The sequence below is a fragment of the Myxocyprinus asiaticus genome, chromosome 32 (assembly GCF_019703515.2).
Source record: "Myxocyprinus asiaticus isolate MX2 ecotype Aquarium Trade chromosome 32, UBuf_Myxa_2, whole genome shotgun sequence".
NCBI classification, from domain to species: Eukaryota; Metazoa; Chordata; class Actinopteri; order Cypriniformes; family Catostomidae; genus Myxocyprinus; species Myxocyprinus asiaticus.
In genome coordinates, this window is record NC_059375.1 from 26,201,584 (window position 1) to 26,228,280 (window position 26,697).

Here is a 26,697-nt window from a genome sequence, read left to right on the forward strand (position 1 = left end):
AGCTGCTTGACCACCGAGTTCAGCCGAATACCACTGCTATCTTTGAATATTGCTACTCTACATACAACTGAACTGAATAAAAAAGCAATGTGGTATTTTGCTGTTAATATGAAGCTTGAGTCTGGAGTAGTAGGAATCAGCGCAAGTGTAACACTGTGTGAACTGTCTATTGAAGTGTTTTCCCCACTCATTTTACTTTTGACTTAACATTTGAGAATATGGACTGACTAAAACTTTTTATTCATTTATTTTATGCACATTAGTTGAAAATGAAATGCTAGGATAGGAATGTTCTTTGCAATAATATAACGGTGCTGAATGGTTTATCTATTTATTGTGACATCTTGTGGACTAAGGAAAATCAGCTGACTTTAAAATTAGAATATTAGTACATATATATTAATATTTGTATATTTATTTCATTAAAAAAAGTACAATACATTTTCATGGTTCAGTCAGTACTGTTTATTTTTGTAATAAAGTTCAGCACTATTTTACTTTGAGTGTTATTTTTTCATTCAGTATAAATTTAAAAACAATTGGTTGATTAATCGGTTATCGGCAGGTAATGCACAACTTAGTTATCGGTATCAGTAAATTCCACTATCGGTCGATCTCTACTGCCTAACATCTCTTTTGTTCCACAGAAAAATGTAAGATTGAAGCAACATGAATTCCATTTTAGGGAGAACTATCCCTTTAACAGGAAATGATGCAATGACCCAGCCGAGTCTCTACGAGGGCGTTTGGATCACAAGCCTATAATCAAGATGCTGGTCCTCATGACAGTTTCTCAGTGTCTGAAGCAGAGACGTAGGAGAGGGTAAATAAAAATACAAAAATCCTCCAAGACGTCCTCATGTCAAAATACATGGCTGGGTATCCATTAGACATATCAATATAACATGTGAATACTGTATCCTTGAGGGATGTCACAAAGAAGTTTCGCCCTTCTTGTGAGAGCAATTATGCATAAATCAAACAGGCAGACATTAGAGACATTTATGTAATAAATACTGGTAGCTCAATGTCACATGTTTAATTCCCATGGAATAATCATAAAATGTATACCTTTAATGCACTGCAAGTAGCTTTTAAAGGTATTCAAAATGTTCTACCCCTGATAGCATAAGCAACAAAGAAAATTTACACTGTGAAAAGGCCAGGCTTTTGGCAGGAACGACTTAGGATTTAAGTGGCCATTAACCTGAACCTGTCGTTATTATTTATTTACTTTCATCTATTTAATAATGATCATTATAATTATCACATGTTCCCGGACAAGGGCTCCCATTTCAGGGCAAAATGTCCCAACACGTAATAATCCTCCACTTTTTAAAGACCAGCTTGTTAAAAATGGAATGAGGGGAAGGAAAAAGGGAACATGTGGAAAACAACGGCCTGCCTGACACAGACCAATAAAATTGGCTGCCTTCATGAAAGTAAAGCTCTAATGGGCTTAGAGACACCTCTAGAGCAAAGCACCCAACAGCAAGCTGTAAAACTGAGAGTTTAGAATGCCTTTAACAGGTCCTTATGTTTCGATGCTAAGCACATGCACAAAAGCATGCACACATGTCAGTGTACAACAGCAGAATACCACCCTTTATGCAAATGCTTCAAAACCAGCATGTGTGGTCTACAAAAACAAGGAAAACACATACACACACAGTCAGAGTCACGCACATCAACACACGCTCTACTACTTCATTGTCCCACTGTAATGATTATTTCCGGAGAGCAGTGCGGATTTGGAGTATTTAGTCTGGTACCTGACAGCCAGTGTAATACAGGAAACCGTTAAAAGTGTCAGGGAAACTCAGAGCACCAACAACAGACTCAACAAGCTTCCTGTAGTATGGCCTGGGCGGCTGGCCCATCGTGGTAGAGCAGTGCAGGATGGGAGATGAGGCCAGGGGGACAGAATCACGGAAGTAACGAGGAGGGTTTGTCCAACATATTGGCAAAATGTCCTTATGGGTACTAAAACTAACACATTCCATTCACAAACTTTTGGATGAGGGGAAAAAACACAATACAACTAAAGGAATAAAACGGTACATCAAGTGGTGAGTCACATCATTCAATTTTAGCATAATTCAAATAACAACTGCAAAAATAAGAAAATTACATCAATTACTCATCCTCATGTTGTTCCAAACCTACACGATTTGCTTTCTTCCGCAGGATACAGAGGAGGTGTTAGGCTAAATGACAGCCATACCATTTACTCTCACCATTCAAACTATTCCTAATTAGACTACAGTAGCTTATTATTAGTAATAATATTTGGGGGTGTAAATCTTTGTGTTGACAGCTAATCAATTAGATTCAAAAGTGATTTTTGCTAATTCAGAGCTATTTGATGCAGTACACTATTCAATTCGATTAACATGATCCATTCAGTATTATTTTTAATGCATTTACAGGATCCTTTAAATACTTCCCCCTAATGTAAGCAAAAAAAAGACTTCTACTTCAGACTGCTTATTGCACCAAATGTAACTTGAAAGGAAACACATTACCTACATGTACATAAATTTGGAAAACAACAGAGTGCAATACAATATGTAGACTACATGAGTGACCAGAGATGGTTATTTAAAAAAGAAAACGTGAAACTATCTGACTACTTTTCACTACTTTTATATAATCTCAAGGCCTCATATGCAAATAAAAAGATTTTTTTTTTTTAAAGTACATATTTTAAACAGAATCCACTATACTTTATGATTCGAATAATGAATAATTTGATTTTTAGCATTTTAAATCAATTATAGATTATAACTAGAACTGTCAAAGTTAACATGTTCATGCATGCGATTAATTTAAAAAGTTGAACGCGGGAATTTTTCTTAATCATGATGAAAGCATTTATCGTTAAAGGCGGACCCTTTGTGATGTGTCCGCCAGAGTCATTACACTGACGCACACATCACAAAACACAAACACAACAACCATGTCAATGATCAAATGATGGGGAAAGGAGCTGTTCATGCTATTTATTGTACAAAACAAGCCCAGATGCATCCTCTGTAAGGTGCAATTTAATTACCACAGAAGCAGGACAAGTCTTAACTATAACAAAAATGCAGAACGAGACATTTTTTGTAAGCGCTTTTCATGTGGAGTTCAAAGCGGCGCTTGAAGCTGGCACTGACGCCCTGACACGAATCATGAATATGGCTTCACGATTTCTGTAGCAAAGCGGATAGCTATTTTAGTGCATTTTTATCTTTATACCGTTGAAGGCTTTATTCTGTCATCATTTACTCACCTTCACATTGTTCCAAACCTGCATGACTTTCTTTCTTCCTTTCATGTATTCTTTGAAATACAAAAGGAGATGTAAGGGAGGATGACTGGCTTAGTCACCATTCACTTTCATTGTATGGAAAAAAAAGATCCAATGAAAGTGAATGGAGACTAAGGATATAATTCTGCCCAACATCTCCTTTTGTATTCCATGGAAGAAAATAAGTTTGGGTGAACTATCCATATAACTCTAAAAGGAGGTAATGGGGTTGTGAGCTTTGATACACTAATTTAAACTTTTTTTCTTGCAAACTATGTTGAGCCATAATTCTCATTCTTTATACAAAGCAGGAAATGCTCTCCCCCATGGCTTTCCTGCTGCTAAAAATAGGCATTGTTTACGAACAGAGAGGCAATTGGAAAAATAAACTTCAAAGAACTAAACAGTCAAAAGTAAACAAAGAATCTGCTATTTTCTAAACAACAAGTGTCATTTCGCAGCCTGAAAAGCTTGATTGCATAACAAAATAATAAGTAACAAAGTAACACATACTTTGACTCATATTTCTAAGAAAAAATATAGATCATAGTAAGTTTTTGTTCGAGTTACAAACTGTAAGAGCTGCAAGAAGCAATGATGGGCCCAAGCACAACTGGTCCATTTCCACCCGGTGGCTTTCAGAAAACAATGCAAGGTGGACACATGCATTTGGCATTTGACATTATTCTAAACAATTTTGAAGCAATTTGAGTAAATATAAGAGGACTATTTTAAAGTCTGTTGTAAGAGCCACACTTTCTGCTGCCAGGTGGTGGCACTATGACCATGACCCAAAATAGTCAAATCCATGTGATTAACCCCCACCCCAAGACTAAACATACATCTCACTTTTGATGTAACACCGTTCGATATATCAAAATCTGTTTGCAATTTAGCATCTTCAGTTTCTTGGCAAAATGTTGTCTAAATGTGGTGACAGTCTCATGAATCACCTAGGAGAAGTATTTCAAGTTCAGAGACTGCAATATTAAAAAAATCCAAAATGGCCAACTTCCTATTGGGCGGACCTAATGACCATAACTATGAAAGTTGTCTGGCTTGATGAGAACTATATATATATATATATATATACCAATTCTGGTGACTGTAGGGAAATGGGGGTGCTACAGAGGCCGTCTTACACACCCATTTTAAAGGGAGCACTACAGAACCCCCCCCCCCACCCACGCGTGAACTTTTGCCCACAACTGATGGCCAACGACTCTGATGTGTGTGCAAAATGTCATCAAATTTTAAGCATGCCAAGTGCCTCAAAAACACCCAAATATAAGAAGGAATAATAACAATTAATGCATTGCCATGGCAACAGTATATATGAAATATCCCTTTACAAATTTACATCAGCAGTGTCTTGACATTCTTCTAAAAAAATCTTGTAGCAAACCATGAAAACATAAGAGACTATTTCAAAGTCTGTTAAAAGTGCCATACTTCCTACTGCCAGTTGGTGGCGCTATGACCGTGACCCATAATAGCCGCATAAATGTGATCAGCCCCATTACCATACATAAATCTGAATTTTCCTCAAAATCACACAATGCACACAGAAGATATAAAGAATTTCCTGTTTCACATTTTTAGCCATAAATTTATTGCTTCGCCATGGCAACACCATTCAAAATATAAAAAATCTGTTCGCAATTTAGCATCTACAATGTCTTGGCATGATGTTGCACAAATGTGGTGCCAGTCACATGATTCCCCTAGTAGGAGTACTTGAAAGTTAAGAGCTTGTGATTTTCAGAAAATCCAAAATGGCCAACTTCCTGTTGTGCGGAGCTAATGACTATAATAATGAAAGTTGTCCGGCTTGGTGAGAACTATATATGTACCAACTGTGGTGACTGTAGGTGAAAATAGGGGTACTACAGAACCCCCTTACATGCCCATTTTCAAAGGGGCACTACAGAGCCAAACAGACAGCACCAATATGATTTAAATCACACAATGCACGCAGAAAATATGGGACATTTCCTGTTTCCCACTTTTTCCATTAATTTATTGCCTCGCCATGGCAACACCATTCAAAATATCAAAAATCTGTTTGCAATTTAGCATCTTCAATGTCTTGGCATAAGGTTGCCTTTTGGTGACAGACACATGAATCCCCTAGGAGGAGTATTCAAAAGTTCAGGGCCTGCAATTTTCCAAAAATGCACATTCAATCCAAAATGACTGACTTCCTGTTGGGCGGAGCTAATGACTGTAATTTTGAAAGTTGTCCAGCTTGATGAGAACAATATATGTAGCAAGTTTGGTGACCATAGAAGAAAATGGCCCTACCACTTTTGCATAAGGTGGCACTACAGAGCTCCCCAGCCACGCCCATGTGTAAATTTTTGCCCGGGCCTAATGGCCGACAACTCTGATGTGTGTGCAAAATATCATGAAAATTCAAGCATGCCAAGTACCTCAAAAACATGTGAATATACATAAAAAGGAATAATGACATTTAATGTGTTGGCATGGCAACACTGTTTAAGATATCAAGAATCCCTTCAGAATTTTAAGTCTTGACATTATTCTAAAAAAAATTGAAACAATTCAGGTAAACATAAGAGGGGTATTTCAAAGTCTGTTAAATGTGCCACACTTCCTTCCGCCAGTTGGTAGTGCTACAAACGTGACCCACAATAGCCACATCAACGTGATCAGCCCACAAGGCCAAACATTTGGCTCAATTTTTATGTAAATCACACGATGCACGCAGAAGATATGAGACACTTCCTTTTCCCATTTTTTTACGTTACTTGAATGAACCACTTAAAGACTACACGAATGCCACACAACAGCCTCTGCTGGAAGCAATTACATTCTGATACAGCGTGTCATTTGAGAGAAAAGTGTGCATTTCCTGTGCAGTGTCTGGATTTACCTAAAATGGAGAAAAAACCTCCATTGCTACTGATGCATAAAAGACAGGCAGAAGAGCATCAAATCAATCAAATTAATCGCATTTGGATGAATATCCTGCAGACAGTGTTTGTTTGCTAATGCATCACAAATCTGAGGAGAGATTCTGAGCTTTCTGGGCCTGATGAGAATAAAAAGAGAGGCCATTACCATACTATGTTTTTAAAGGCCACCATCCATTAAAACAGGCAGCAAGGCTTCTGCAAACACTGGGTATCATCCAAATATGGAGAAATCAATTCTCCTGCTGCTTCAGTCTGCTTTGGATTATAAATTGCTGTTGCATTCCTATTGTGCATCCAGATGAAACAAAACAGATGACCCCTTTAGTCATCTCCAGTTTTCGCTTTGTTCCCTCTCTCAAACAAAACACATTTTTGCTTGCTGCAGGGGTTTCTGATTAAAAACAGACACTCTGCATCAAACGGGCTGCTACTGCCAAGCATCTGCTTGGTCTGCTGAGGGGGAATGATGGTCAAGTGTAGACACTTTACGATAATGAAAAGGGCTTACCCTCAGTTTGCAACCAGAGGAGGACTCCGGCTCCCAAAACTGTGAGGAAGACAGAGATGCTTTTCTTCATGTTGGCTGAGATGCAGAAACTTGTGGCTGGATTGGTTGCACTCTGCTGCTTCTGAGACAACTGAAGTAGCCAATAAGCTGTGATGGCAAGTGGACTGAGGAAGAGAAAGATTGCGTGATGAAGATTTCAAGGCTTCTTTACAGCCTCCTCTTGTTTAAGACCCTGTAATTAAGAGAGAGAGGAACACTTATTAATGTTCAAGGCTCAACAATAGCCGCTTTTCCACTATTGGGCCAGTGCAAGCCAGGGCTATCAGCCGCGAAACCAAAATCGATCTGCGTTCCCACCATTGAGCCAATAGTCCCGCAGCATTGCCCTAAAACCTGCCCTTAATACGCCGCCCGGTGCCAAAGTCACACACCCCACCCATTTCAAAAGCAAGAGGAAAACTCAAGCTGAGGCATCATTTTACCTAGTTATCTAAAATATCTAGCTTATATCCAATGTAAACATTAGCTAGCTAGCAAGATAAGTTAGTGTTGACAACCCACCAACTATAACTACCATTGTGTCCCGAGTGGTCTCTCCACTAACAGCGGGACGATGTCCCAGCACACCATCCATGATCTTGAACCATGAAAGTTTTTTCATTGGGCACCGCTTTGTCTATTGTACATTTTACCGGATTTGTACTGTACCCGCAAATTTTATTTTATATATATAAACAAAAAATAAATTAAAAAAACATCTATGTCGACTAGCTAGAAAATGTAATCTTGATGACAAGCTTAAAATCAGCAGATTTTTCAGAACAACAATGTTCAATGCATTGACTTGAAACTCAGAATTCATCTCTGTGACACGTTTCCTTAACAGAGAGGACCAGGGTGGCATTCAAATTCCTTTGCACTTCCATCTTAGCACCATGACTTGTGAGAGGCTGACCCCTAACCCTGCATCACAGCAGAGCAGTGGAATGGTGGCTCTCGAGTCTGGTGGCTGCTTAAGGAGTGTCCCTTTCAAATGGCTGGTGATGGGATCTGTCCAGCGTTAATAACATAATGTGTCTGCTCCCTCTTTGCTCCTGTTTGTCTCGAAGCAATTAGTGGCTCCCAGTGGCTCTGCAGGACTGGGGGCCTAAATGAACAGACACGAAAAGGGGGCTGGTGTCGGTCATTTTTCATTTGGCCAAGGGGGACAAAGAGCCCCGACCTGCGCCCTACTTTTCACACTTCCCTGACTGCTGGGTAATGGGGAAACAAAGACAGGGCTATTGTTGCCCCTTAAGACATGACAGATCCTTCTACATGCAGGACCACAGGAAAGGAACGGAGAGATGTACTGTAGCTTACACAACTTTCACAAGCACCACAATTAACCTTATGTACACAATGGATTTTTATTTTAGTAAATGGGGAAACAATGCAGAAATAACAACAGAGTTTTTATTAAACTTAACATTTTGTTTTTGTGTTGAACATTGAAATTTTGTGTTTTGAATGAGTCACCTGTCTTTGACATTTTATATTGTGTAAAAGCATATTCATAGAGCACAAATTTCACCACAAAAATATTTAAACGATGCATTCGGCCTATTCACACCTGCGATAAAATTGTTACTGTAAAAATAACAATGAAGCATTCATCTTTTCTGGCATCTAGGTCCATTTTTTTCTGCACTCCGCAAAAAAACACAATAACTCACCAACTAATAATACTGAAGATTACCGTATAATATAATATTGTGTATATTCGCATTATAAAGGTTTCCCACTCTTTGTGACCAATAAAGATCCATGACTTTTCCAGTCATTTGTGATTGCTGGATATGGAATTTTAAAAATCATTTTGATTCAGACCGATTTGTTAATGAATCAATTAGCTTGATTTATGAACTGTTTAGACCAATTAATTGATCACTGTGGGAACCCTAATTATACTACGATATATTCCTATATCACACACATAATTTTTCGTACATTATGCCATTCCAGGATAGCGAAAACATACCCGTTACATTTTATAACTGAGTTTTATTTTGCATTAAATTATGTGAATTTTGTTCTGTCAGATGGGTAGAACGACATACGCTTTTGTCCAATATAAAAATTTTCTTTTAATCTTTTGAGCTACTCATGGTGAGGTAATAAGGAGAAAGCTGGATACAGTACATAATATAGTTTTACACAGTGTCCTGACCAGAAGTGATGAGATAAGATTCCAGTAACAAGTAACTGGTCTGTCCACACTGAATGTGATTATGCTGTGCAACGCAGCACACATTTAATATACAGTTATATGGAGTGGTATTTCTAACCATTGAGATTTCACTGAGCTACCCAGTACAACACCACAGAAATAGAAATCAAGTAATCGCCACAATGTCCTGTAACTATGGGAGGATTTTCAGGACTATTTTCAAAACAAATTGCAAATTGTTTTTGCAATTGCGTTTTCTATTTGCGGACGCATAAATTGCGACCTAATCCAAATGCAATTGCATATTGCGTAATACCGTTTGCATTTTCATTACACAAACGTGCAAAGTCTGCCAAATTTCAATTGGAAAAGCAAGTCCATTTGCAATTGCATTTCCTATGTGTTAAGATTTATGACCCTGTCATATTGAAAAAGCAATATTAATTATCCCGTTTGCCATTTCACTTCCATGGTATCCCGAATGGAGCCTGCCAAAATTCAAATGGAATCACAATTCCCTTTGCACTTGCATTAGTGTCTTACACAGACACCTGTTAATCAGTTTTGGGGGTGGGAGTTGATACTGTTGATACTGTGGGGCGTGTTTGTAATTGGAAGTGACGTCAGTCACAGTCAACCGCATTTTAGAGCACCTGCCGCCTTGCTGTCAATGGCCAAGAACAAGATGTGCGTTTGTGTACATTATTTAAGCTTCCCATTAAGGATGGGAAATTAAGCGGAGTAAAGATTCTCTGAAAACAATACACGCTAGTGATGTTACAGACACTGAAGCTTCAAGACGTAAATCGAGCACGCAACACATTTCCAATGAAGCACCGTAGCGTGGATTGGATTAAGTGATGAGCTTTTGTCTCCTCGCCAGTGTACCGCCCATAGAATGTCTATGGGACCGCCGTGTTACACTATTCTATGATAACCTTGTAGGCTCCCTTTTAGAAGGGCTCTGGCCTCACTTTCTGCCCAGTCACGTGAGTGCTTCAAGTTTAAGTCTAATTAGAAACAGCTTTCATATTATCATATATCCTGACTTACAAATCGTATAAAAACAACAAAATAATTAGAACACACATTTACTTGCCTCAAACAACTCTGTTAGTTGTATTTATGTATTGTTATTTTTCTTATTATTACACTGAATCATATTTTATTTAACTATACTGCCACACTTTAATGCTTGAATCATATTTTATCAGAAGCTTAAAATGAGCACACTTAGAGTTGTGAGGCTTTTATTTGTGCATAATGGATTAAAACGTTGTGCACCCGGGTTTATGACTGCTTTATATTTGACCAACCACCGGATGATTTTCGACACTCCCGAGCCTTTGAAACTTTTCCCGAAACACCCGATAAACATCAGAGCTTCATTTCCCATCCCTAGTGGACAGTTTAAATAAAGTAATGTACACAAACGCACATCTCCTTCTTGGCCGTAGACAGCAAGGCAGCAGGTGCTCTAAAATGCGGTCGACTGTGACTGACGTCACTTCCAATTACAAACACGCCCCACAGTATCAACTCCCACCCCAATACTGATTGACAGGTGTCTGTGTAAGGCATCGGAAATGCAAGTACAAAAGGGAATTGCGATTCCATTTGAATTTTGGCAGGCTCCATGTGGGACGTCGAGGATGTGAAATAGCAAATGGGGTAATTAATACTGCTTTTTCAATATGACAGGGTCATAACTTTTAACACATAGGAAATGCAATTGCAAATGGACTCTGCTTTTCCAATTGAAATTTGGCAGACTTTGTACGTTTGTGTAAATGAAAATGCAAACAGTATTACACAACATTTGGATTATGTCACAATTTATGCATCCACAAATATAAAACGCAATTGCAAATACAATTTGCAATTTGTTTTGAAAATAGTCCTGAAAATCGTTCCATATGTAATGGCTGGTTAAGACTAAAACTACAATTAACATGTAAGAGACAACTTTTATCACTTATTGCATCTGGTTAGGACATGGTTTCCTATTACCTTAAAACTTAATGTTCATTACTCATTATTTAGATAGCTAGTTCAACCGTGATTTGTAAGTGAAAGCAACAACATTTTATGTGTCACAGTGTTTTATCTTTTTATCTCTACTTGCAATCAGTTAACTTTACTGAAAATTTTATGCTCACTCATTGAGTTCGATTTCAGTTGGACTAAAGCAATAATTCATCTTTTTTTGTTATTTTTTTTATTTGGAATGCCCAATTCCCAATGCTCTCTAAGTCCTCGTGGTGGCGTAGTGACTTACCTCAATCCGGGTGGCGGAGGACGAATCTCAGTTGCCTCTGCATCTGAGACCGTCAATCCGCACATCTTATCACGTGGCTTGTTGAGCGCGTTACCGTGGAGACATACCGCATGTCGAGGCTTCACGCTATTCTCCGCGGCATCCATGCACAACTCACCACGCGCCCCACCGAGAGCGAGAACCACATTATAGCAACCACAAGGAGGTTACCCAAGTGACTCTACCCTCCCTAGCAACCGGGCCAATTTGGTTGCTTATGGAGACCTGGCTGGAGTCACTCAGCACACCCTGGATTCGAACTTGTGACGTAGTCAGTGTCAATACTCGCTGAGCTTCCCAGGCCCCAATAATTCATCTTTTTAAAATATTGTGTAAACTAGGGCTCCAGACTGCGACTAAAATGGTCGCAAATGCGACCAAAAATTATTTATTGCGACTATAATTTAAAATCTAGTCGCCATTGGCGACAGTCGGGTTGTGTGCGTTCATATGCGGTTTCGTCAGATATCATCTTGTGAGTAACTGAATACATATATAGAGAGCGCACCAGTGTGTCTCGCACCACTTTTCACCTGTTCTGTTGTGGTGACGAGCTCGCTGCACCACACGCAACAACAACAAACCCAGCACAAGAGAGTCATGACCAAATGACTCTTTGGAACCAGATCTTTTTCATGAATCACCCGAAAAGAACTGAGGGTTTGAGGAGCTCAGGTTAGCAGTTTGAATCAGATTCACTTTCTCAGCGAATCAGCCGTCAGTGAGCTCACAACTGGGAGTGCAGACATTTCAAAATAAGAGTCCAACGTGTATTTTGGGCTTCTTTATAATTATAAGTCCCGTATTGTGTACCACTTTTTTTCTCCTGGTAATTATTGATTGGGATTGGAGTAGCACAATAAACTGCATCTGGGATTTCATTCAGTTTGCACTCTTGTAGTCTCTGCGTCTGGGCCATCTGGTAACAGTAAAAGACTAAGGCAATAGACCTTATTCACGCTAGCGCCATCTTTGATTTTTAATAGGAATAACAACGAGGCTGTGAGGGATAGACGTACAGTCTCTTCAATGGCACGAACGGTGTAAAGCTGTATAAAGCTCCTAGATCACATCTGATTTTCCACAACTTATGTTGTCTGGAGTTCTTTGTATACAGTATGTTCTTGGACAGATATTTTATCAATGTTTTGTCCGCAGAATGATCCAAAGACACTTTAAACTGCAGTAAAGCCCATTGAAGAGATGGTAAGTCTATCCCTCACAGCCTTGTCATTCCCATTAAAAATCAAAGATGATGCTAGCGTGAATAAGGTCTATATTGTAAAACAATTTATATATATATATATAAATATACACACACACACACATGCAAATGAGATCAAGCTTTTGACACTTAGGACAATTGAGGGACTTGTTCACAACTATTACACAAGGTGCAAACATTCATTGATGCTCAAGAAGACAATATGCATACTATACTTTATGTAATTATCTGTAATGTAGATTGTGAAGAGCAGTATTAAATAAAAAAATCTTTTATCTCTTATATTTGTATAAATTATGAAAGGGGTGTGAACATTTATGAGACAAAAGGGAATACAAACTTATCTTCTCAACTATATATACTGTTATTAAACCTACGATTAATGGGTTATCAGCTGAATTCAAATGCAACACAAAGCAGAAAAGAAGAGCAACAACAACACCAATGTCCCAGCGTTCCAAACGGGATAAATCAGCCTCTGAAGGGCACTTAGAATAGAGAAAAATCATGATAGTCATGCTGTAAGATCACTTCAAACAGAATATCCAATAAAAATGACTAAACGAATAAACAATATTTTTGAGCCCCACACCTTTCAGCCCTCAAAAGCTATCACAGTGGATGGTTAAGTCTTTGAAGGGAATAGGGCATAGGGATGATCGATTCTGAATGGAGTCATACCCTGTATCATAGCGAACGCTAGAAATGTTCATATTTGAACGGATTAGCAGTCTGTAAGCCATTCAAACATGACACAATGATGTACATTTAATTATTGTTCTTTTGTCTCTAATCTGTCTTCCACAGTAACACCCAACACCCATCAGTAGCATCAAATGTCTTTCTTTAAAAAAACAAATATAAACATGATCTTATTTTCACAAATTTCATCATAAATTACAATAAAAGGGGATAACAGTTGCATACTATGGCCAAGGTTAGCATGCAAGCATTAGCGCCATGAATGCAGAATGTAAACATTACAAATTCCACATTATCTACTGCATATAGCTTACTTTCAAGTATCATCGAATGGTTAAAACAGCATATTTTACTTATCCCCCTTCATAGAATGAGGCAGAAAGGTCGATATTTATTGAATATTCAGCCTGAAGAAAAAGACAGATCCAGTGACAACAAGTGACATACAGACAACAAACCCATAAAAATACCAGCAATCGCTGGGAAAATATAGACAAATCATATATTTTCTTAATGAAATATTTATTTACGACTTCTCTTCTTAGTCTAAATGTTATTATTTCACTAATTTACGCAAACTTTCGATATATCGTGAACCAAACAAAATGGCGAACCATATCGTGGCATAACTCGATATTTCTAAATTTGCAACATTGTTTTCTGTCCATGTGATCATAAATTAAATTAAACCTACTGCACTTTTATCTACACTATTAACAGGGTTCACACAAGGTTCTTAAAGTGCTTGAATTTAGCTTATAAAAATGTAAGCAATGGAATCACCTTGTTTTGATGAAAAGTGCTTGAGATTAAAGCGGATGCAAGTCAGTGGGGTAAGAACTTTCAGTTGTATAGAGCATGTGTCAGTTCTCACGAGAACATGCGAACACGCATGTGTTAATTGCAAGGACGCATTAACAAGTTTCTCTCATGAATGTGCATAGGAGAGCTGGAAAGATGTGAAGCTTTTTGGTGAATAAACGGGGCTCAACAATAAGGACTGCCCGATGGCCCGGGGCCAGTGTGAGATTGATTCAGGCCAGTTGCTAGAACTGTCACTTGCCCGATCGGGTCAGTGCTGCATTTATAACATTAGTGCAAGAAAACAACAAGTGAGAGAGCACAACAATTACACTGAGCGAACCAAGTATTCTAACTGGCGAGCGAGTGCGATTCTATTTAGCTCGCAAAGATGCGCTAGCGCATAACATACTGGACGCGCCAAAGCACAGTCACGTGCAGACACCGAGCGCACTCTCCTAGCACTGTCCTCGCTCTTTTCCAAGTGTCTTAGCAGCAGCTATTACCAATGTGTAGAAAATAGAAGAAAAAATTTTTTAATTGTGCAACATTTTAAGTATTCCCGCACATTCCATGCTCACAGTGCGCAAAATCCCCACATTTTTTATTTTTACATGTTGGTGAAAAGCAGTAATCCACACATTAGAACACAAAAAAAAAATCAACAGTTTCATTCTATAGGACTGAAAATCCATTTCTCTCCATGCATACGTCTCATCATTATATCTCTCTGTGCAGCGTAGACTATTTAATGTGCATGCGCTCTCAATAAGGCACAGAGCGCTAGTTTTATTCCCACTGTAAAAAAACAAACACATTTTCTCTCATTAATTTGCCTTTAGAGATGATGCGCCAAATGAAACGTAATAAACTTTGTTAAACCCCAGTTATACACGTGCCTGCAAATCACGAGTTGCTTAGTATCCAAAATGTAAGTATAGATTTAATTAGGTTAGTTTCAAAATGTAATCATTAATTCGACATTATAATGGCGTTTGATATGAAAAGAAGTAAAATCACTATGGCTATTAGGCTATTATTATCAGAGCTGTTTAGCTGCAGGGTGAAGATGAATATTCAAAACAGTCTACTTCATATCATCCTCATTAAACACCAGTTACATTTCTCATTTCTGGACCGTACAGGTATTTTTGTTTTTGTGCTTTGTGCATCAGTCTGTGTTGGTCTTTAGGTTGTCTGATTTCATGTTATATACACATTCTTAATTCACAGATTAGGCCTAATATCTCCCTAATGTATATTACACGTCACAACCGATTAGGTAGCAAGTCTCTTCTCAGGGATTCCTATGTTTATTATATTCAGCCAATAATCACATCTTTAACTCCGTGATTAAATCTTTGATCCTGTGTGTGAATACACTACACATGGCCAAAAGTTGCATGACAGCATGGCTAAACGGGTGACCGAAAACCCATCATCTGCACAACAGAACTCTTCACTTAAAAACTCATGTGTAAATGGCAGGACGGCTGAGGTTAATATGATGTATTTTTGAATTTATATCTGTAAAGCGCATATATGGGATTACATAAGGCATAAATCATATCTTGCAAATTATAAATGTGATTCAGTTTGGGGGGACATTGTCTTAAAAACATAATATATATAAAAAAGAATTATCTTTGGACACATTTTTAAAGCCATGATGGTAAAAACAGCAATTTGTCATTTTTGTGTTGGGGCCAGTGAAAATTTTGGCAGGGCCAGTAAAAATCTGAAGCACTGGCCCGACCGGGCCAGTAGAAAAAATCCTTAACATTGAGCCCTGATAAAGACTGAATTGTTGCTTAGTTACTCGCCCAACACAATCGTATCGCTTCAGAAGACATGGACTAAACCTCTTGAGTCATATGGATTAATTTTATGCTGTCTTTATATCCTTTTCAGAGTTTTTAAGTTCTGGAACCCATTGATTTACATAGTATGGACAAACATACATAATATATTCTTCAAAATATCTAAATATATATAAATTCTGTGTTTTAAAGTTTAATTAAATTTGATCATTGATAAAAGTACATACATAAATTGATAAAACCTTTAATTCAGTAGACTCTTGCTTGTGAGATATTGCTTAAATATAATGTAATTATAATTGTTTATATGTTACTATTATGATCACTACTACTACTAAATTTAATATAAAATTTTACTATATAGAAGTGAGTTATTCCTGACGAAGTTTCTTCAGTTTCACGCATTAAATTGAGCTTTTATTTTGACGGAAGCTTTTATTTAAAGTATTTTGGACCCTTACAGTTTCTGATTGTTTTTAATGGTACCTTCTTCTGGATAAGCAGTTGGCTATTTAAGGTGCTTATTAAACTGCAAAAGGCTGTGTTTTAATTATATTAATATACAGTCTGCATGTGCTGAGCGCTTCAAGGTTAATGAGTGCTTTGCTCCGCTCTCTGTAATATGCTTCACAAAGCGTGTGTGATGCTAATAATCAGAGACTATTTAGCCTTGAAAGGGACCAATGCTGTGTGGTCAGTGTATGAGTGGCTGGCTTTACACATTCATTTTGAAGTGCACAACACAAGCAAATTGCAGACTATATATTTATTTAATGAAATTTCAGCCTTTTCTGGTTTAATCATCACAGTAGAACAGATTACGATTTAAATTTTATTATTTTGCATACATTCATTTCATCCCAAATATGTCAAATTTCCACATTTTATTGTTCATTCAGTTTTATTCTGTATCGCGGAAATCACAGGGCACTATGTGATGTATGGAATTGGAAGCGTTGAAAATAAGGTGAAACTAGATTGTTAGGAATCCAAAATGAATTCAGCAATAAATTCAGCATTTTATTGAGTTTCAGTTCATTAAAATCTACAACCTAGGTCAAGTCTTGGTCTTGCCTGGGTCTTGAGGGCAGGTCTTGGTCTGTATCTGTGCCTCAAGGAGTCTAGTCTTGGCCTGGGTCTTAAAGGGTCTCTGAGGGTCTGGTCTTGACTTCACCTCTGCTTTGTTATTTCGCTCTTGGTGTGAATAAGCCTTGAGAGATATAAATACTGAGACTGGTAAAAGCATGCCAAGACTAGTCAGTGAGGAACGCTTGGGCAGGCCCGAGGGCAGGAAGCGCACTAGGTGCAAGGCACAACTCCCTAGCATGTGGCCCCTGACATTTACACTTCAATCTGTGAACAAGGTCATCCCTACCACAGTCATTAAACAATACACGAGACACAGATAAACATCATAAAAATAAAACAAACAGGGAAAAAAATAGGGATGTATTAGGGATTATAGGGATATATTAAAATAAGTAAATATATTGTCTGCATGCGAAGCAACCGCAATGTGTTGTTTACACAGTCACACACACTCTCTTAACAGCGCAGCTCAAAGTTCTTCCTGTAATGTTCAGCCAAAATAAAAATAAAAAGCCAGAGGGTTTTAAAGTTGATAAATTACAACAGAGTTTATAACTGTATTAGCATAATGATAAAATAATCATGATTATTATTATTATTATTATTATTATTGTTATTAAATTACAAAAATATTTAAATTGACTGAGTAATATGATATACTATCACAACAAAAGTGAACACAAAAGAGATCCACTAAAGAATCCATTCCACATTCCAGATCCACATACAGTGTGGGGGGGCAAAAAAGTGCCAATAGAACTGGCTTCATGTTCGCTGTAGATTTTCACTGGAATTACTGTTAATTTTGCTGCTGCATTATCCAGTAGAGTAGTTAACAATAAATGCTTTCTTAATAGGCTACACATTATTTTTTTTTTTTTTTTATGTAATTCTTCTCTGTCTACTCTATTTTATAATGAAATGTGTAGTTACAGAAAGAGTGGTTTTGGTGTACCCCTAATATTAACATTAATAATTTGTTAAGTTATTCTAAATAAAGTCTAATTTAAAATAATAATTTTCAGTTTTCGGCCCACTGTGTCCAGAATTTTTGGTTTCGGACAAGAATTTTCACTTCACAAGCATGAAGTTATACTATTATATTATGACTTGTTTTGGAAAATCTATTTTCTCTTGTTTAGAATTACTAAGATGTGAAAGTGCAATGGCACACATCTCAATATCAATTAAAAAGTTTGAACACTGGCACTAAGAATCTTTGTAGCAGAAGAACTACTATTAAATACAATGGCATAGAGTGGTGTAGCTATATAGCATAATTTATGGTCTTGCTCTGCATTCTTTTAGAGAAAAGCTCCTCATTAATTAGCTTTGAATGGATGAAAGACCAGAGGGATGGGAGAAAGGGCTAAAAGGTAAAGGAACTGTAGCCACCATATAGAATAACCACACCTTATAGCAAATCACTGAGGCATAGCATGAGGTTTCTGGGAAGGCATTCCCACAGTCGTCAATCATATGATGCTTGAAAGGGGAAGTCACTCTGGAGACAGAAATCTGAGGAAGAACAGAGTGAGCTGTGTCACTTGTTTCCCAAAGATAATGCTGCTTTGATAGGGCCTTTGACTATCTTTGTTTTTTCAGGTAAGCCCTTTTAATAGAAAAGAAGGATAACCACAAGACTCCAAACATTGCCTTTCGGATAGGTTTTTGGAAAGGCAGGTGAGATGAACAACTAAAAGGATCATTTTGAGATATCCTGCCAAGTCTAAGGGCTTGACCGATATACACACACACACTGAATAAACACATACGAAACCAGAGCCTTACATCAAAACAAAAACCATAAGAATTTCTTAAAAGTAAAAGAATAAAAACATTACCAAATATGTGCTAATTATAATGAGTCGAGTAGTTAAATTGATATTTCACCCAAAAATGAAAATTGGTTAATCATTTACTCAACCTCATGTTGTTCCAAACCCACATGACTTTCTATCTTAGGAAATATGTGTCTCAGTCACCATTCACTTTCATTGCATATTGTTTTTTCATACCATGAAAGTGAATGGTGACTGAAGCCGTCAGTTCCTAACATTCTGCCTAGCATCTCCTTTTGTGTTCCACAGAAGTGAGTAAATGATGACAGAATTTTCATTTTTGGGTGAATCAGAATCAGCTTTTTTGCCAAGTAGGGCAGTGGTAGCTCAGCGGTTAAGGCTCTGGGTTACTGATCAGAAGGTCGGGGGTTCAAGCCCCAGCACCGCCAAGATGCCACTGTTGGGCCCTTGAGCAAGGCCCTTAACCCTATCTGCTCCAGGGGCGCCGTATCATGGCTGACCCTGCACTCTGACCCCAGCCTAGCTGGGATATGTGAAAAAGAAGAATTTCACCGTATATGTGCAAATGTATAATGTGTGATAAATAAAGAAAATTATTATAATTATATAAGTATGCTTACACATACAAGGAATTTGTCATTTATATTATACACATATGTACAGACACACACATACATACATACACACATACACATGGGTAGTGCAAATCTAATACAATCTGTTATGTACAGAGTAAATACAAATCTGTTATGTACAGTGCAAATGTTTTTTGTTTTTTTTTTCCTCAGAGGAATGAAATGGCAGAAGAGGTTGGATGTGTTGGATAAATATAAGAAAGACTAAACTGTGTATTGCACATAGTTATTGCTCAATGGGGCAATTTAACTGTTCATGAGATGGATAGCCTGAGGGAAAAAACTGTTCCTGTGCCTGACAGTTCTGGTGCTCAGAGCTCTGTAGTGTCGGCCAGAAGGCAAGGGGGGGATGGAGGGGCATCCAATAATCCTCTCAGCAGTCCGAACTGTCCTTTGTAGTCTTCTGATGTCTGATTTTGTAGCTGAACCAAACCAGACAGTTACTGAAGTGCAGAGGACAGACTCAATGACTGCTGAGTAAAACTGTATCAGCAGCGCCTGTGGCAGGTTGAATTTCCTCAGCTGGCGATGGAAGTACAACCTCTGCTGGGCATTTTTCACAGTGGAGTCAATGTGGGTCTCCCACTTCAGGTCCTGTGAGATGGTAGTGCCCAAGAACCTGAATGACTCCACTGAATTACTCCTTTAAGTCTTGCTCATCACAATGCACACAAACACAGATAAACATGCTTTCCGACACAACTGGCCATGCTCTGTAAATCATAGATTGAGTGAATGTGGTATGTGGATATGTGTGCTGGCATGCGTTTCCCTGGCCCCTCCTGGGGGCCCCTCCTTGCAGGCAGCCCAGCGCCTCGCCTGCCTCTCAAATCACGCCGGCCAGCAGGGAGAGCAGACTTACTGGCTCCAGTCTCATTGTTTGCTTGGCTGCTTCTGAGGCTCAAGCAAGGCTGGATTACCATAAGAATACTGAAACGTTCCTGTAGAGCACTTCCCTTCCAAACCTCCTGCTGCACTTCTTCTCTCCTGTCCTCCACCTCCCTCCCTCCCTCCCTCTCTCTCTCTCTCTGCACTCATATATCTATCATTCCCTGCTGGCCACAGCACTTCCAAAATCTCATTCATGGTCTGCTACCAGCAAAGCCCTCTCACAGCCTCTCAAAAGCTTTATACTGTATAACAATCTTAATTGTACCAGTCCTCAACCCAAGCACAAGCTCCACTATTCACCATAATGGTAACCCCCAAAAACTTTAACATAACAGAAACTCTTCTAAATAACACAATATCACAGCGTTGTAGTACTCTAGACCGGACTCGGTCCGAGACAAAGACCATATTTTCATGGTCTTGGTCTCGTCATGGACTCGTGAGCAATTTTACTTGGTCTTGACATGAACTCGAACAAGTGTGGACTCGGACTTAACACTGAGTCCAGTCGAGTCCCTTTGCGCAAAAAATAAAAAATAAAAAATAAATACACAGTGAAAGCTTCGACTTTTCTGACAAACATTTCTGACTGGCAATATCAGAGATCTTTACATTTGTCCTGCATTTCAGCCTGCTGTGTAGAATCAGAACTAGTGATGCCCAGTTCACAAATAATTCTATTGAGTCGGTTCTTTTCAGTGAATTGGCCAGACGGGTTAGCAAAAAGGTCTCAATCAATTAGCTATTCATTCCAATTAGTTCGGACTGCTATCTCACTGAATAATTTGCAACAGCTTCTCACTCATTAAAACAGCATTGGGATATTTTAGAAAATGGAAAACAAACCAATTGTTGGATAAAGTGGATATTTACCTACAGTTAACGAAAAACTGCGTTTTGAGAGGTAACTTTGAGAAACTTCCATTTGTGCTGTGTCTTGTTAATAAAGAAAATAAAATGGTTTCTGTGCGAACTCGAGAGGAAATCTTGCAGGCAAAAGTAAACAGACATGCTTACTTGTCTTACAATGAATGAAATATCATAGTGCAATTGAGGAAATTGTTAACAAATTGAATGTACAGTTGAAGTCAGAAGTTTACATACACTTAGGTTGAAGTCATTAAAATTCATTTTTTAACCACTCCACAGATTTCATATTAGCAAACTATAGTTTTGGCAAGTTGTTTAGGACATCTACTTTGTGCATTACATGAGAAATTTTTCCAACAATTGTTTACACACAGATTGCTTCACTTTTAATTGACTATATCACAATTCCAGTGGGTCAGAAGTTTACATACACTAAGTTAACTGTGCCTTTAAGAAGCTTGGAAAATTCCAGAAAATTATGTTAAGCCTTTAGGCAATTAGCTTCTGATAGGCTAATTGGAGTAAATTGGAGTTGTACCTGTGGATTTATTTTAAGGCCTACCTTCAAACTCAGTGCCTCTTTGCTTAACATCATGGGAAAATCAAAAGAAATCAGCCAAGACCTCAGAAAAAAAAATGTGGACCTCCACAAGTCTGGTTCATCCTTGGGAGCAATTTCCAAATGCCTGAAGGTACCATATTCATCTGTACAAACAATAGTATGCAAGTATAAACACCATGGGACCACACAGCCATTATACCGCTCAGGAAGGAGACGCTTGCTGTCTCCTAGGGATGAACGTAGTTTGGTGTGAAAAGTGTAAATCAGTCCCAGAAAAACAGCAAAGGACCTTGTGAAGATGCTGGAGGAAAAAAGTACACAAGTATCTATATCCACAGTAAAACGAGTCCTGAATCGGCATAACCTGAAAGGCTCCTCAGCAAGGAAGAAGCCACCGCTCCAAAACTGCCATAAAAAAGCCAGACTGCAGTTTGCAAGTGCACATGGGGACAAAGTTCTTACTTTTTGGAGAAATATCCTCTGGTCTGATGAAACAAAAATTTAACTGTTTGACCATAATGACCATTGTTATGTTTGGAGGAAAAATGGTGAGGTTTGCAAGTCGAAGAGCACCATCCCAACCTTGAAGCATGGGGGTGGCAGCATCATGTTGTGGGGGTGCTTTGCTGCAGGAGGGACTGATGCACTTCACAAAATAGATGGCATCATGAGGAAGGAAAATGATTTGGATATATTGAAGCAACATCTCAATACATCAGCCAGGAAGTTAAAGCTTGGTCGCAAATTGGTCTTCCAAATGGACAATGACCCCAAGCATACCTCCAAAGTTGTGGCAAAATGGCTTAAGGACAACAAAGTCAAGGTATTGGAGTGGCCATCACAAAGCCTTGACCTCAATCCAATAGAAAATTTATGGGCAGAACTGAAAAAGCGTGTGCGAGCATGGAGGCCTACAAACCTGACTCAGTTACACCAGTTCTGTTTGGAGGAATGGGCCAAAATTCCAGCAACTTATTGTGAAAAACTTGTGGAAGGCTACGACCAAGTTAAACAATTTAAAGGCAATGCTACCAAATAATAACAAAGTGTATGTAAACTTCTGACCCACTGGGAATGTGATGAAAGCTGAAATAAATAATTATCTCTACTATTATTCTGACATTTCACATTCTTAAAATAAAGTAGTGATCCTAACTGACCTAAGGCAGGGAATGTTTTCTATGATTAAATGTCAGGAATTGTGAAAAACTGAGTTTAAATGTATTTGGCTAAGGTGCATGTAAACTTCTGACTTCAACTGTAAATGTTTATATTCACTTCCAGCGCAAACATTTTCATATTTAATACATTATTGTTTGGTTTTTCAGGCCCCATTTTAGTATAATACAGTAATACTGTATTTTGTAAAGCAGAAATGTTTACTTGACTTGAATGGAATATAATAGAAGCCTATACAGAATCTGGTAGTTTGTATTGCCATGCTAAGCCACATAGGCACTTTGAACCTTTAATTTTTAAACCTAAAGTTTTTCACTGACATTTTGTTAACACTGACATGTCGTAATTGTAATACCAATTTGTTCACTTAACCTAGGATGTGCCATTTATTTAATTTGTATTCTCAACTGGTAATAATGTTTAACCAACATAAGCTTAAGAAAATAATAAATGATGTTTATATTATATATGAGCCTAGAGTCACGTTCAAATGTATAGTTCTTTAACTATACATTTAATACATTCATTAAAAACTCTTGTCTTAGACTCGGCCTTTGTACTGGTCTCGGTCTCAATTCGGACTTGGCCCTCTCGGTCTTAGTCTTGACTCGGACTTTACCCTCTTCTGGTCTCGGTCCTGACTCGAACTTGACCTACTCTGTCTCGGATTTGACTTGGATGAGCTGGTCTCGACTACTACACTGTAATAAAACACTAACTCTACCCATTTACATTCATCTTGCACAAAGGTTATATAACACTTAATTTTAACATTTACTCTCTGTCAAGTGGCATGCAAAACAAGCTGAGAAATAGAAATCCCCTGCCCAGTTTCAGTTAAATTAAAGTTCCTGTAAATTTAAAGAGACAAGTTAATTTAAACTCAAAACAATAAAACAATTCAGGTTACTTAAAAGATGTCAGTTTCGTGAACTCAAAAGAAAGAGAAAGTTCTAAATAATAATCAAGGTTAATTTATTTGAACTAATTTGTAATTCTTCCTACTTAAAAATTTTGATTATTTTGAGCATTAGGGTTTACAGTGTAATCCCTACCAACTGCCATTGCAATGAAAAGACAGACCTGAATATTCATTAAATTTTTTCCTTCATGTTCCGCAAGAAAGTTATATGGTTTTGGAACAACATGAGGGTAAATTATGACAACTTTTCCATTAAAAGTTTAGACACAGTTACTTATTCTTTATCATCATTGCTATTCTCCCCATTTTAGAATACTAGTAAAGTCATCAAAACTAGTGGTTGACCGATATGGGTTTTTTAATGGCCGACGCCGATATCCAGAGAGCAGGGTGGCCGATAGGCTGACACAATACAGATATAATCACACAATTTAATATAGTAAATAAAATAAACATAAAATTGCAACAAAAAAAAACAAAAAAAAAAAAAAAAAAAAACCTCTTATTTAGCACTATATATACTCAATTTCACACATTTAAAAAAAAAAAAGATTCTTACAAAAATAATATTGTATTTTAAATGGTAGATAGCACTTTCTTCTGATTTCTGTTTAGTCATCAAATTTTAGTAATTTATTTGTGCATGAAGAAATTGTTAATATATTAGGAAGAAGGGAATAACAGTACACACAGTAGTCCAGCAACCATGGATGGCATGTCCACGTTAGCAATCGCATTTACTCAAAAAATGCTAAATCAAACCAATTGTACATACACACGTGATGCGCTTTTACCTTGAAGTTGCACCAGAGACTATTTAGCAGAGATGGGCCACTTCTATTAAAATGAATGGGAGAAATTAGAAAGCCCAACTGCAGCCAACAGTCAATGGATGTAGATAGGAAGTCCCGCCTTACAGGTAAAAGAGGCAATCACCTTTTAGATACAGGCATTGCCTTTCAATCAACTTGATAACGCGCCTGCGCATAAGCCATAAAATCTGGGAAAATTGCTATTTTTAGCATAATCTGAGGTAAAGAAGCACCATTTATGACCAAATGCGCCCAAAAATAATTTATTGTGACTATAATTTAAAATCTAGTCGCCAATGGCGACAGTCGGGTTGTGTGCGTTCATATGCGGTTTCGTCAGATATCATCTTGTGAGTTATTGAATACAACTACAGAGCGCGCACCAGTGTCTCGCGATGCTTTTCACCCGTTCTGTTGTGTTGACGAGCTCGCTGCACCACACGCAACAACAACAAACACAGCACGAGAGAGTCATGACCAAATAACTCTTTTGAACCAGATCTTTTTCATGAATCACCCGAAAAGAACTGAGGGTTTGAGGAGCTCAGGTTAGCAGTTTGAATCAGATTCACTTTCTCAGCGAATCAGCCGTCAGTGAGCTCACAACTGGGAGTGCAGACATTTCAAAATAAGAGTCCAACATGTATTTTGGGCTTCTTTATAATTATAAGTCCCATATTGTGTACCACTTTTTTTATTGATTGGGATTGGAGTAGCACAATAAACTGCATCTGGGATTTCATTCAGTTTGCACTCTTGTAGTCTCTGCGTCTGGGCCATCTGGTAACAGTAAAAGACTAAGGCAATAGACCTTATTCACGCTAGCGCCATCTTTGATTTTTAATAGGAATACCAACGAGGCTGTGAGGGATAGACGTACAGTCTCTTCAATGGCACGAACGGTGTAAAGCTGTATAAAGCTCCTAGATCACATCTGATTTTCCACAACTCATGTTGTCTGGAGTTCTTTGTATACAGAATGTTCTTGGACAGATATTTTAATCAATGTTTTGTCCGCGGAATGATCCAAAGACACTTTAAACTGCAGTAAAGCCCATTGAAGAGATGGTAAGTCTATCCCTCACAGCCTTGTTGTCATTCCCATTAAAAATCAAAGACGGCGCTAGCGTGAATAAGGTCTATATTGTAAAACAATTATATATATATATATATATATATATATATATATATATATATATATATATATATATATATACACACACACACACACACACACACACACACACACACACACACCAACCGGTCAAAAGTTTTGAAACACTTGTCTGAAATGTTTCTCATGATCTTAAAATTCTTTTGATCTGAAGGCGTATGATTAAATGTTTGAAATTAGTTTTGTAGACAAAAATATAATTGTGCCACCATATTAATTTATTTCATTATAAAACTAAAATTTAATTAAAAAACAAAAAAATTTGAAATTGATGACTTGGACCAAATAATAAAGAAAAGCAGCCAATAAGTGCCCAACATAGATGGGAACTCCTTCAATACTGTTTAAAAAGCATCCCAGGGTGATACCTCAAGAAGTTGGTTGAGAAAATGTCAAGTGTACATGTCTGCAAATTCTAGGCAGAGGGTGACTACTTTGAAGATGCTAAAATATAACACAGTTTTGATTTATTTTGGATTTTGTTTAGTCACAACATAATTCCCATAGTTCCATTTATGTTATTCCATAGTTTTGATGACTTTACCATTATTCTAAAATGTGAAAAAAAAATTATAATAAAGAATGAGTGTGTTTCAAAACTTTTGACCGGTATGTGTGTGTGTGTGTGTGTGTGTGTGTGTGTGTGTGTGTGTGTGTGTGTGTGTGTGTGTATATACATATGAGATCAAGCTTTTGACACTTTTCACAACTATTACACAAGGTGCAAACATTCATTGATGATCAAGAAGACAACAAACTACTATTATGCATACTATACTTTATGTAATTATCTGTAATGTAGTTTGTGAAGAGCAGTATTAAAAAAATCTTTTATCTCTTATATTTGTATAAATTATGAAAGGGGTGTGAACATTTATGAGACAAAAGGGAATACAAACTTATCTTCTCAACTATATATACTGTTATTAAACCTACGATTAATGG

General features: G+C 37.7%; 1 protein-coding gene and 1 long non-coding RNA gene across 3 annotated transcripts in view; one reads left to right on the forward strand and one right to left on the reverse strand.

Moving 5' to 3' along the window:
- bmpr1ab (bone morphogenetic protein receptor, type IAb) overlaps positions 1–26,697 on the reverse strand; it is a 72,540-nt gene that overhangs the window by 16,084 nt on the left and 29,759 nt on the right. For both annotated transcript variants that reach the window (XM_051668039.1, XM_051668038.1), the window contains one exon: positions 6,743–6,974. In XM_051668039.1, coding sequence (XP_051523999.1) covers positions 6,743–6,812 — 70 coding nt within the window. In that variant the 5' untranslated portion in view covers positions 6,813–6,974. The remainder of the gene's footprint in view (positions 1–6,742; positions 6,975–26,697) is intronic.
- Positions 1–26,697, forward strand: part of LOC127423599 (uncharacterized) — a 419,204-nt gene that overhangs the window by 3,387 nt on the left and 389,120 nt on the right. The gene's annotated exons all lie outside the window — the stretch shown is intronic.